This window comes from Dendrobates tinctorius, unplaced genomic scaffold (assembly GCF_039654945.1).
Source record: "Dendrobates tinctorius isolate UK_male_01 unplaced genomic scaffold, ASM3965494v1 ptg000056l, whole genome shotgun sequence".
Taxonomy (NCBI): domain Eukaryota; kingdom Metazoa; phylum Chordata; class Amphibia; order Anura; family Dendrobatidae; genus Dendrobates; species Dendrobates tinctorius.
Genome location: NW_027361724.1, coordinates 14,840,644 through 14,854,902, shown reverse-complemented (window position 1 = coordinate 14,854,902; position 14,259 = coordinate 14,840,644). Strand labels below are relative to the sequence as shown.

Genomic DNA, 14,259 nt, shown 5'->3' with positions numbered 1-14,259 from the left:
GCATAAATTGGCCAATTCATGTGTACATGGAAGCCACGTTAAGTTGATTCTCATTTTCCAGGACCTAACACTGCCAAACCTCTCTTAGACTAAAGTCTTCATGTGTAAGGGAACCTGTGAATCCTCTCTTGGACTGAATCTACATCTTTGTGGAGGGGAGGGTCCTGCTGTGATTAAAAATGCCTGAGGCTAAAAGGCGGAGTGCTCAGTCAGGAGGCTAATGAATACAAATTTTAAAAAACTGACCTGTTCATACCTAGTCTATATTTGGATGTGACGGTCAGTTTTTTGAAATTTGTATTCATAGTGGTGTTTAGCCATCAAAATCTAAAACAAAAAAACTATTACAAATTGTATTTGTTACCTCAAAACCAGGCGATCCTTTGCAACCAGGGAATCCAGACTCTCCATCAACTCCCTAATAGAAATAATGAAATGGAAAACGTATGAAATTATTTTTTGAGGATTTCTAGAACCCAGACAATTATTACATAAAGCTAATGTGCTCCTTATTACTCAGGATAATTTAAGGTGTAAAAAATGTATAAATAAATATTTGTTATCCCATGACTGCTGTTATTATATTTAGTTCCGGTTACTCAAGCACAAGATCTCTAAATATTGTGTATCTATTGTAATGTTGTTGATGGAAGAAAAAAATAGAACTCTTACTTGTATGTCTGTTCTGGGAAGTAAATACATAGAAAAAAGTTTTAAAGTCTAACTTTCTAGTATAACACTATTTCTTTCTATTGTGTGTCTTGGATCCTGCATTTTTCACTAGTTTTCCTTCTGCAGGCTCTATCTCTTTATTTGCAATTGACTCTGAGCTGGTGGAAGGAGACAAATGATATCTCCCATACACAACACAGCACACAGATTTATGATCTTCATTCATCAGTTGACACATAGACAGAAGGAACAGAAACATGGAGAAAATCATACAGTAGTACTAAGCTGTGTAGATGCAAATTCAGCTTTTGGGTGAGGAAAAAGACTTGGATCTTTGTCTAATTTTAAGTTGCCTCTGTCCTAATGGGTGGTAAGATTAGCTACTATGGTGTTTCCTATACATAGTACACACAGACATGATGGATTACTGCTTCTCTTTCCCTGTAACATACATAAAAAGGAGCAGCAGAATCATTGAGAACTTTGAACAGCAGTACAGAGCTGTATTGCTGTGAATTCAGTATGAAACTAAAATAGCTGTTACTATGCAGATTGCTCTTCACTCCTCCTCCCCTCCCTATAGAGTTTAATGAGGTCTGTATAGCATAGAGAGGTGCACTGTGACTAGCACACAGAGAGAACTGTGGCAATAAAGTCATGGTCCTTTTTGCTGGCACAAGGAGGGGGCATTGGGGCTGGTATAATAATGGGCATTGTGGTTGAACGAGAGGACATAAAGGCAGACATGGTAACTATAGCTGAGTATTAATCATAGAATATACTTGTATGCAGTAAAAAAATATTGATTTTTCTTTTTATGCCTCTAATTATAGATTTTCTTTAAGGTCTGATGCGTTCTAGTATATATAAAATATAGTAAATTTCACTCACCTTTTGTCCATCAGTTCCATCATTTCCTCTTTTGCCTTTTTCACCCTGTAAAATAAAAGAATCATTTTTAAGCCTGAATATATTTAAGGACATGAAAACGAACAGAAAATGCAGGTGGAATGAGAATGATTTTTTAAGCGTCTGTATGGTTTAGAAAAAGTATTTAAAAAATACCCTATTAGGGACTTTCAAGATAATATAATTTAGCTATTCCATCACATGTGTAGAAAAAAACAAGAAAAAGCATCCGTCACTGCAGCACATGGTCTTTCTGTATTATTAAATGCACAACCTAATGATTTCATAGAGGGTGACCACAAATTTGCAAACGGCAATCTTCCAGTCACAGGATGAATGCTCAAACAGGTATCCGAGCGGAATCCTGACAGCGCACACATTGCACACTGTCAGGATTCACCAATCTGCAGTGACATACAGTAGCTGCAGAAATGCATATAAAAATGAATAGTAGCTAAAGTGGAGTTTGCTACTAATAACTAAATATTTGGACTATGCGTAAGTTATTTTATCTATAAAACTAAAGCAAGCAGCTGCTATTGTAGATGGGAAATATAGTTGAAGCGGTGGTGGTGATACATAGATAGGACTCGCTAAGGCTCAACAACTGTTGGCGGTTATCGGGCAGTTTCTCCTTGTTAGACATAGTCATGTGCGGTACTGTAGTCTTCATGAAGAGAATTCATGTGCTACCATAAATGGAACGGCTTCATTGTTCCCAGAAAACAGCAAGAATAGGAGTCTGATGTCATGTCTGCTTACAGATGAAGCAATAATTATGGATTATGTGGATAAAGAATACACATCTCCAGCTAGGAGGAGCACGAATAATACTCTAATATGAAGTTTCTTAACTAGACTTTTAAAGCTGCAAAATACTTACTTTTGCCCCCTTTGCTCCTCTTCCTCCCTGCAACAGAAAATCAGAGACTTGTAGCAAAACATTTTGTCAAGTTGATGAATATGGTGGTGATTTGTTAAGTTGCTTAGGCTGGTTTCACACTTGCATTTTTTTTTGCGCTGTTTTTTAGCGCAAAAAACTCATGCGCTTTTTTTCCCTATCTTTTACATGGGTGCGCATACACATGCGTTTGTACGCGTTTGTACGCGCACGCGTTTTTTTGAAGTGTGCGCTCGGGCGCACAAAATGCATCCTGTTGCATTTTTTGTGCGTCCGACTTGCCCCAAAAAAACGCATGTGCACGCAATGCGTTTTTTTACAGCCAAACACCCATTACAGTCTATGGGTGCGCATACGTGCGCATGGTACTGCGCACGTATGCGCAAAAAAACGCACCCAAACCCGCAAAAAAGCGCACACAAACGCATGATGCGTTTTTTATGTGCGTTTGCACTGCGCATGGTGCGCAGCGCAAAAAAACGCAAGTGTGAAAGTAGCCTTAGCTACAATTGTTCTTGTGCAATGGTTTTCACTAAAACAAGGATGCACACTTTGGCGTACCTTGAAGCTTGTGGGACCCAATGGAAAATTTTCAACATGGCCCCCAACTATCATGGGTCCGTAATGGTATTGGTCTTTTATTATGGGTCAAAGGGTCTGGTTGGGTCCCTAAAGCTCCAGGACTCATCACGACTGCAATCCAAGCACCTATTATTGTTAAGTCCTGGATACAAATGCCATAAGGCTGAGTGCACACGGACTTTTTGGCCCTGCGGATTTTTCCGCGCAGAATTGAAGAAAGCCGCAGGTCAAATGACCTGCATTTTTCCTGCGGATTTCTTCCATTTTTAGCGCGGTTTTCTTGCTGTTTTTGTGCGGTTTTCCACTGCGTATTTCCCCCTGCGGTTTTGGAGACAGGGGAGGAGGAAAACCGCACAAAAGAAGTAACATGCTGCGGATTTTGTACCGCGGAAAAATCTGCAGCGTCTGCACAGCAGTTTTTTTTTCATTGCTTTTAATGCTACTGTACATCACAATGCGGATATGCAGCGTTTCTGCGCGGAAAAATCCGCTGCGGGGCCGCTAGATATCCGCATCGTGTGCACACAGCCTAAGGATTACCCCAGTATTTTTGACAATGATATCAGTTTGGTCTCATCCCCATTTAAATGGGTGGTGAGAGCCTGGAAAGGTATTGATACCTCCACAAATGCTGGAGTATTAGGAAAGATGAAAGTGAAAAGTATACTTCATTTATGAAAGGGGAATAAGGGCAAAAGTGTGGTGGTGTCAAAAGGGCATCTGAAAGGGGCCTAATTTTTATCTTTTCCGCAGAATTTCTCATGCCTACTTACCTTATCTCCCTTAGAGCCTTGGTCTCCCTATTGTGGAAAAGAAGAGAAGATAAAAGAAGGTGAAGGTCAATATAAGCAAAAAAAGTGATATTCTGTGACATCCATTGTAAATGTTATCAAACTTACCTTCATTCCCTGGTATCCTACAGGTCCAATGTCACCAGGACGGCCCTGCAAAAGTTAGACATTATTAGAAATGCACAAATGGAAAACTGAAAGTCCCAGTGCCAAAATGTATCTTATATTGAAAACTGAAGTGTAGGTAGGTTTCCATAAGTGGAGCTTGAGTATGGGTATTAGGTACTAGATTTGGCGATGTGACATTGATCCAGGGAACCAGTCTGATTGCCGTACGTGAAGTCGGGAAGGAATTTTTACCCTAAGGGCATGGGCACATGACCGTAAAAATTGGACAAGTGCTATATATATCGTTTTGATGGATAGCAATTGTCCCCACGTTATTCAATGAGGCCGTGCACATGTCCGATTTTCCTGGAAGAAAAAAAAAATCGCAGCATGCGCGATTTGCTTCCATAAATCGGAACACACTCGGCAATTCAAATCTATGGGTCATTGAGAAAAATCAGACTGCACTCGGGTGACATCTGTTTTTTTTCATCCATTTGAAAACTGAAGTGGGCAGACGGCATAAACTTTTTTTCTCCACTGACGCTTAAAAAACGGATGGAAAAAGGATGTTTTACGTCTTTCACCCATTTCTGATGGCTTCCGATAGATTTGAACGGTTGAGTCTGATCTGCAAAATTGGAGAATAGGACATGCGCTGAGATGGATGCAAAGGAAACTTGAATCCGTTAAAAATAAAAAATGAATGTTCCGTTAAACTCTTGGGTCAGGGTGTTGTCGGTCTTAAAAAAGAAAAATGACTGCGTGTGTGTAGCCCTGGGCGTATACATTGAGGTATAAATTGGTTATATTGTAGAGGTAGTATGCGCATAATTTATAATTTAAATTTATTGAGGAAGTGTTCTGTGCCTCCAAAAGCAGTGAAAAATGTACTAATGTATATAATGTGTATACTAACTTATACAAACAAAAACTGAAGTATAGTGGACGTTTTACAAGATGGAACGTTTACAAGAAGTGGAAAGCACTTTCTTGTAAATCATTGGCAGACCGCCAGGATAAAAAGCTCAAGGAATAAATGAGAGGCATGATCTAATGTCATAGGCATTATGTTCCATGACATTGAATATAAAGGAAAAGAGGGATTCCTTTACTAGGCTTTTTAACTGTACAGCATACTCTGCTGTAAACTATAACACAAACCTATTAATGCAAGTTTATAGCTAAAAATAAGCAAATAGATGTAAAAATAAAAACATTATTAATTAGGTACAATAATACATTGACTAAGTCTGACGTCATATCATGCACAGGTTAGATTTTCTACAGTAGTATATCTTATATAAATCTGCGCCTTTCTCCTCCTGGACAGATCTTTCACTCTCAATTCATAGTACAATTTGTAAAATCTTTATCCAGTGATGATAGGAGATGACAATGACAATTGGTGCTTATAAGATTCAGTGGAGAAGGGAGGAGCTAGAGGTTAGACATACATTCTGCTGCAAGTTCTCCTCAAATGACAGTTACACTTTAACTTTATTTTGTTTACCCTAGATTTAAAATGTAACTGTCATTTCAAGAGAACTTGCAGCAGAATGTCTGGGTCTCTGCCTCTACCTTCAAAATCCTCCTCCCACCTTTCCTCTTCATCTCAGTAATGTGTAAATACTTAGGTCCCAAAAAATGAGAAAGGTATTCAAGGAGTGATACCTTTATTGGATAACCAGAGAAATTATATTTGCAAGCTTTCAGGGCTCAGTAGGCCCCTTCATCATGCTACATTACAAGTGAATTACTGAAAAGAGACAGCAATATTTAAATAGGAATTAAAACAGGATATGAGCCCTGAAAGCTTGCAAATATAATTTCTCTGGTTAGCCAATAGAGGTATCACTACTTGAATACCTTTCTCATTTTTTTGGGACCTAAGTATTTACATCGATTTTTCTGGCTAACACGATACCACAATATTATTTTGTATTGTACATCACAGTAATGGGAAAATTTGTCTTCGCTGAATACATATTTTACAGTTTTGACCCTTGAATGGAGAGTGAAAGACCAATCCAGAAAGAGAAAGAAGCAGATTTTTCTAAGATATATTACAACGTTTTTTATTTTATTGTGTATTATTGATTTATGAAATGAAAATTAAACAATAGTGCCTGTCTAACTGTTACTCTGATCACATAGGCACTGTCACTGTGCCCTTTAGTTTAACTCCTTAGATGTCAACCGTCAATAGCAACTATGACATCTAAGGTGTTTGACAGAGGGACGGTGATCCCTGTGACAGGAGCCTTGCAAGATATTTGCAGAGAACCTATGGATTACTGTAACATCCATGACAGGCTGTAATGCTTTTTATAACATATAACCTAAAATTATCTGAACAGATTTAGATGTAAATAGCAAAATTCTGAAGCCACCACCTGGTGAGACCTGAGAGGGTTACTGCGTGTGGCTTTACAATGAAATCAGTAAGCACTGAGCTCTTCAGCTCCCTCTAGAGGTGGGTGCAAGTAGCGAGAATAATACAACAGTTCCTAAGGGGAAACATGCAGTGTGGGGTGCAGCACGCGAGCATCCCATAAGCAAAGCATCACAGAAGCTAAGCATCAAGAAAACGGCAGTTATACATGGCAGTTAGTCAGGGCAGGAGTCAGGTAACCCACACTTTGCTCCCTCTTTTATCCATGTGCTTTATTTCTATCCTCCTGTGCTTCCTTGCCTTCCACATTCACAACCCCATCCCCCCACCATCACGACTCATACACATCAACCCCTCTATACTTCCCTCTCCCATGTTCAGTTCCCATGCACTCCTCACCTTCCTGAGAAACCCCAGCCCAACTTGCCCAAACACAGCGCAGAAAAAAATTACTTACAATTCCAACAACTATTTGCTCTTTATGTTCCTACTCCTACTGATTTCAGGGGACATCTCCCCCAACCCTGGTCCACCATCCCCCAACCTCAACCCCTACCCTACCTCATATCGAAACCATAATAATCTTATTAATATTACTTGCACTCCCTCATCTCCATCTTTTAATTGTACCCTCTGGAATCCACAGTCTGTTTGTAACAAGCTTCCTTTCCTACACAACTACTTTCTGAACAACTCTCTGAATCTGTTGGCCCTCACTGAAACCTGGATTCAGGATTCTGACACTGTCTCTCCTGCTGCCATTTCCTATGGTGGCTTACAATTCTCTCATTCCCCGAGACCCACAAACAGACATGGTGGTGGAGTCGGTATACTCTCCTGCTGCACTTTCATATGGTGGCTTCCACCTTTCTCACACCCCCCGCCCCAGCAGCAAACATGGCGGAGTAGTTGATTTTCTCCTGTCAGATACCTGCTCCTTCACCCCAATCCCACTGCCACCCTCTGTTACCCTCCCTTCCTTTGAGGTGCACTGTGTGCGCATCTACTCCCCCTCCAACCTCCAACTGGCTGTCATCTACCGCCCCCCAGGGCCAGCCACCACCTTCTTTGACCTCTTCACCACCTGGCTACTTAATTTCCTTTCCGCGGACATCCCTACTATCATCATGGGCGACTTCAACATCCCCATTGACACTTCCCTCTCAGCTGCCACTAAACTTCTATCTCTCTCTTCCTCCTTCGACCTCACTCAATGGTCTTCTACAGACACCCACAAAGATGGCCACACACTAGACCTCATCTTCACCCGCCTCTGCGCCCTATCTAACCTCTCTAACTCACCTCTTCCTCTCTCTGACCACAACCTTCTCACATTCTCTTCCCTCTCCACTCCATGTCTACAATCCCCACCCCATAAACTTTCACACCCTTGCAGAAATCTTAAACACTTTGACCTACACTCATTCTCTGAATCCCTCCTCCCTCTCACAGATATAAGTTTCTTACACAATGCGGATGACGCTGCTACTCTATATAACACTATAATAGCTGTAGCTTTGGAATCTGCTGCCCCACTTACACATACCAAAGCTCGCAAAATCAACAGACAGCCCTGGCACACCAGCCTGACCAAAGTACTGAGGCGAGCTTCCAGGGCTGCTGAGCGCAGATGGAAAAGATCCCACTCCAACGAGCATTCAAACAGTCCCTCACTACTTTCAAGACCACACTCGCCACAGCTAAACAAACCTACTTCTCATCTCTCATATCCTCCCTGTCTCACAACCCTAAACAGTTATTCAACACCTTCAATTCTCTCCTCCGTCCCCCAGCACCTCTTCCCTCCCCTCTCATCTCAGCTGAAGACTTTGCCTCATTTTTCAAACAGAAGATTGATAACATCAGAGACAGTTTTGGTGAACAACCCCAAGAGCCCTTCCTCCCGACTTCCCAGCCCTCCACCTCCAAAACCAACTTCTCCACCATTACAGAAGATCGATTCTCCACTCTACTCTCAAGATCACATCTCACCACCTGTGCACTTGACCCGATCCCATCCCACTTCATCCCAAACCTCACCACAGTCTTCATCCCAACCCTAACCCATCTCTTCAACCTATCACTAACAACTGGTGTTTTGCCCTCAAGCTTTAAACATGCCTCCATCACACCTATCCTCAAAAAGCCCTCTCTTGACTCATCCTCTGTATCTAGCTATCGCCCTATATCACTTCTCCCCTATGCCTCCAAGCTACTGGAACAACACGTCTACCTTGAACTGTCCTCCCATCTCTCTTCTTGCTCCCTCTTTGACCGCTTACAATCTGGCTTCCGGTCACACCACTCCACTGAAACTGCCTTTACTAAGGACACCAATGACCTCTTAACCGCCAAGAGCAAGCGACACTACTCTGTCCTCCTCCTCCTGGACCTGTCGGCTGCCTTTGACACAGTGGACCATTCCCTATTATTACAGACCCTCTCATCCCTTGGCATCACAGACTTGGCCCTATCCTGGATCTCATCATACCTAACAGACCGGACATTCAGCGTCTCCCACTCACACACCACCTCCTCACCTCGCCCCCTATCTGTCGGAGTCCCACAAGGTTCAATCCTAGGACCCCTGCTCTTCTCCATTTACACCTTTGGCCTGAGACTGCTCATAGAATCTCATGGCTTTCAGTATCATCTCTATGCTGATGACACACAGATCTACATCTCTGGACCAGATATCACCTCCCTACTAACCAGAATCCCTCAATGTCTGTCCACTATTTCATCCTTCTTCTCCGCTAAATTTCTGAAACTTAACATGGACAAAACAGAATTCATCATCTTTCCCCTATCTCACGTGACCCCCCCAACAAACCTATCCATTACAGTAAATGGCTGCCCACTCTCCCCAATCCCACAAGCTCGCTGCCTCAGGGTAATCCTTGACGCTGATCTCTCCTTCAAACCACCTATCCAAGCCCTTTCTATTTCCTGCCGACTTCAACTCAAAAATATTTCACGAATCCGTTCATTCCTCAACCAAAAATCTGCAAAAACCTTAGTCCATGCCCTCATCATCTCTCGCCTTGACTACTGCAACCTCCTGCTCTCTGGCCTCCCCTCGAACACTCTCGCACCCCTCCAATCTATTCTAAACTCTGCTGCCCGACTAATCCACCTGTCCCCCCGCTATTCCCCAGCTTCTCCCCTCTGTCAATCCTTTCACTGGCTCCCCATTGCCCAGAGACTCCAGTACAAAAGCCTAACCATGACATACAAAGCCATCCACAACCTGTCTCCTCCATACATCTGTGACCTCGTCTCCCGGTACTTTCCTGCACGCAACCTCCGATCCTCACAAGATCTCCTTCTCTACTCCTCTCTTATCTCCTCTTCCCACAATCGCATACAAGATTTCTCTCGCGCATCACCCCTACTCTGGAACTCTCTACCACAACATATCAGACTCTCACCTACCATCGAAACCTTCAAAAAGAGCCTGAAGACCCACCTCTTCCGACAAGCCTATAACCTGCAGTAACCACCGATCGACCAAACCGCTGCATGACCAGCTCTACCCTCGCCTACTGTATTCTCACCCATCCCTTGTAGATTGTGAGTCTTCGCGGGCAGGGTCCTCTCTCCTCCTGTACCAGTTATGACTTGTATTGTTTAACATTATTGTACTTGTTTTTATTTTGTATACCCCTCCTTACATGTAAAGCGCCATGGAATAAATGGCGCTATAACAATAAATAATAATAATACTCCTGTCCCCACAAAGCACTTTCCGGTCATCCCCCTGTTCCATCACTCTCATTCCCTTTTTTTGAGCTCCACACCATCAGGCTCTTCCGTCCCCTCTCCCTCAGAGTAGCGGTCATATACTGGCCCCCAGGCTCACCTACCCACTTCCTTGACCACTTTTCAGCCTGGCTGCCTCACTTCATGTCCACAAAATTTCCATCCCTTATCCTGGGAGACTTCAACATCCCCATTAACAGCCCTACTTCCACATCTGCATCCCAGCTTCTATCACTACCCACCTCTCTAGGCCTCTCGCAGCTTTCAACCTCTGAGATACACAAGGACGGTAACACCCTTGATCTGGTCTTCGTCTGGCTCTGTTCAATCTCCCACCTAAATAACTCACCGCTTCCACTCTCTGACCACAACATTCTCTCCTTCATGCTCACAAATCCTCGCCCACTCCGCTCACTCCTACCTACCACACATTCAGAAATCTACAAGCCATTAACCCTCAGACACTTTCAGATTCCCTACACTCATCACTGTCCCCAATCTCCTCTTTTTCCTGTCCTAATCTGGCTGTTCATCACTACAATGACACTCTTAGAAGCACCCTTGACCAAGTAGCTCCCCTCACCCTCAGAACCTCCAAGCACAGAGTAAAACAGCCCTGGCTCACATCGCAAACTCAACTTCTCCAGCGATGCTCGAGGAGTGCTGAATGCCTATGGAGAAAAACCCGCACACCAGAAGACTTCATCCACTTCAAATTTATGTTAAGAACCTATAACGCTGCCCTTCACCTCGCCAAACAGACCTACTTCACCACCCTGATCTCCTCACTAGCCAACAACCCCAAGAAACTTTTTGACACTTTTCACTCCCTCCTCAGGCCAAAAGCACAAGCCCCTATCACAGACATTTGTGCTGATGACCTGGCATCCCACTTTATAGAGAAAATAGATAATATCCATCAGGAAATCTGCTCCCAACCACCAAGTGCTGTGACTCCCATCCCTTCCTGCATCTCCCCTGGTTCACTTTCCACATTTGATCCCATCACACAAGAAGAAGTCTCCAGACTCCTCTCTTCTTCTCGTCTGACTACATGCACTACCGACCCCATTCCCTCACATCTCCTCCAGTCTCTCCATTCGTCACAACCCACCTAACTACAATCTTTAATCTCTCCCTCTCCTCAGGCATTTTCCCATCCTCCTTCAAACATGCCATCGTTACTCCATTACTAAAGAAACCTGCTCTCGACCCATCCTGCAAAAACAACTACAGACCAGTCTCCAATCTCCCCTCCATCTCTAAACTTTTGGAGCGCCTAGTTTACTCCCGCCTTACCCGTTACCTCTCCACTCACTCCCTTCTAGACCCTTCACAGTCCGGCTTCCGCCCCCTACATTCGACTGAAACTGCACTCATCAAAGTGACCAATGACCTTCTGACAGCAAAACGTAACAGTGACCACTCTCTGCTCATTCTTCTTGACCTATCTGCAGCTTTCGACACTGTTGACCACTATCTCCTACTCTCTAGGCTCCAGTCACTAGGCATTAAGGACACTGCTCTCTCCTGGTTCTCCTCCTATCTCTCTGACCGCTCCTTCAGTGTTTTGTTCTCTGGCTCCACATCATCTCCTCTTCCTCTTGCTGTCGGGGTACCTCAAGGCTCAGTCCTTGGCCCCCTTCTTTTCTCTCTCTACACGGCCCCAATTGGACAGAACATCAGCAGATTTGGCTTTCAGTACCATCTTTATGCTGATGACACACAACTATATACGTCTTCCCCCGACCTTACCCCCGCTGTACTACAGAATGCCAGAGACTGTCTGTCCGCAGTCTCCAACATCATGTCCGCTCTCTATCTGAAACTCAACCTCTCCAAAACTGAACTTCTTCTGCTCCCGCCGTCTACTAAGCTCCCTAAATCTGACATTTCCCTCTCCGTGGGTGATAACATAATAACACCCCGGCAGCAGGCGCGCTGTCTGTGTGTTATGTTTGACACCAATCTCTCCTTCACATCCCATATACAATCTCTTGCCCGCTCTTGCCGCTTACACCTAAAGAACATCTCTAGAATCCGCCCTTTTCTCACCATGGAAACAACAAAAACCCTCACTGTAGCATTGATCCACTCCCGCCTGGATTACGGCAACGCTCTATTAATTGGCCTCCCCGTCACTCGACTATCCCCTCTCCAGTCCATACTTAATGCAGCAGCCAGGGTCATCTATCTGACTAATCGGTACTCGGACACGTCCGCTCTTCGCCAGTCCTTACATTGGCTGCCCATTCATTATAGGATCCAATTCAAAGTACTTGTTCTCACCCACAAAGCTCTCCACAGTGCAGCACCCCCCTACATCTCCTCCCTCATTTCTGTCCATCGGCCTAACCGACCGCTGCGCTCTGCAAACGACTTTCGGCTAACCTCTGCACTAATCCGTACCTCCCACTCCCGACTCCAAAACTTCTCCCGTGCTGCTCCTATCCTCTGTAATGCTCTACCCCAAGAAATCAGGACTATCCACAATTTGCATAGTTTCAGGCGCTCCCTCAAAACACATTTGTTCAGAGCGGCCTATCACGTTCACTAATCAAAGTCATTCTATGTGTAAGTGTGTGCGTGTAGCCCATTCACTATCTCCATCCATCCCTCACTCCCTCAAGATGGCTGGACCTTCATTGTAAATACACTATTGTAAATGCACACCTGTACTTTGTATCTCCCCCACCTCATTGTAGATTGTAAGCTCTCACAAGCAGGGTCATTTTATTTTGCTTTAATTATTGTATAGTTAACGTTGTTACTTTTGACTTGTGTTTTGAAACTGTTAAACTGTAAAGCGCTGCTCAATATGTTGGCGCTATATAAATAAAGATTATTAGTAATACAGTAACTAACAACAACTAACAGTGGCTTATGCAGATAAATGAAGCTCTGTATTAGAGAAGTTAAACCACAGCCATTAATATGTTATATTCTGAAATAAATCAGCTCACAAATATGAACATATTTATAATTAAATTTAAAATGATAACATTCACCTTACTGTTTTCTTTCATTATATAAAATTATACGTTTGGTTCAGTATGTTTTAATAGTTCACATAGATCATGAATTTACAGGTTTTGATTAATATGGCCATACATGCCTTATGACAGAAAATGATAAAAAAGGGTTAACTTACAGGGTCTCCTGGAGGTCCACGGTCTCCGGGAAGTCCAGTTTTACCAGTTTCTCCCTATGGTCACATGAAAAATGTGAGCTAGATTGAAGTATGATTTTTGTAAAATATTTTACTCACCTTGCAATACCCCTCACCTCATAACCAGGGGAACCATGGGGACCTTGTTGTCCACGGGGAGGCTAAGTAGAAACAAGAACATATTAGTTAAGACATTTCACAGAATTAACTGTTTGGGCAATTTCAAGGGTTTATAGCCCAACTGCAAAACTCCTTACCTGACACTCGTAGGAGCAGCACTGCAACAATAAGAAGCAGCAGAAAGGGTCATTAGTGACATAATATAGCATTGTATACTAATGAATTTTGCATGCATGCCGTTTACATATTTGGACTACTTACCCCGTGTTCACCATTGATTTTCTGAAACAAAAAAAATTGGAAGAGTTATAATCCAGTGATACCTTGTGTATATAGCGTTACATAGTAAAAGCATATCGCAGTCTGAAGACAAATGTTTTACAGTATTGTCCGAGATGATTTTACATATAAGCAAACACCATAATTAATTATAAAGTATCAATAGATCTAATTATACCTCGTGTTCCTCATCACTACATGTATGCAATGAGGATGAATCGGAATAAAAGAAATCAGACATTTTTCACCCATCCTATCCAGTGGATAGATGATACATTTCCATTGAGGGACAACCCCTTTTAATGTAAGTTATGGATGGGAGATATCTTATTGATCGCAAGCGGTCCAACCATTGGGACTCTACAGGGATCCAAACAAAGAGGCTCTACAGAGCACCGTCTTGAATGGAGAGAGATGAGATATTCTAATTTCGCTCCATTTACTATCTATTGGACTGTTGGAGAAAACTATTTCAGTCAGTCCCATTATCCAAGAAGTATCATTTCTCCTTGCGGAGAATGACATGTTAAGCATGCCGAGATGAGGAGACTTAAAGCCGCAATGCTCCTCT

General features: G+C 43.0%; 1 protein-coding gene across 1 annotated transcript in view; it reads right to left on the bottom strand.

The window, feature by feature from the left end:
- COL6A1 (collagen type VI alpha 1 chain) overlaps positions 1-14,259 on the bottom strand; it is a 92,024-nt gene that overhangs the window by 61,522 nt on the left and 16,243 nt on the right. Inside the window, exons 6-14 of the mRNA XM_073577517.1 lie at positions 13,671-13,691; positions 13,547-13,567; positions 13,406-13,450; positions 13,272-13,325; positions 3,964-4,008; positions 3,838-3,864; positions 2,465-2,491; positions 1,564-1,608; positions 365-418 (exon numbers count right to left, since the gene is read on the bottom strand). Of these exons, the coding sequence (XP_073433618.1) occupies positions 365-418; positions 1,564-1,608; positions 2,465-2,491; positions 3,838-3,864; positions 3,964-4,008; positions 13,272-13,325; positions 13,406-13,450; positions 13,547-13,567; positions 13,671-13,691 (339 nt within the window). The remainder of the gene's footprint in view (positions 1-364; positions 419-1,563; positions 1,609-2,464; positions 2,492-3,837; positions 3,865-3,963; positions 4,009-13,271; positions 13,326-13,405; positions 13,451-13,546; positions 13,568-13,670; positions 13,692-14,259) is intronic.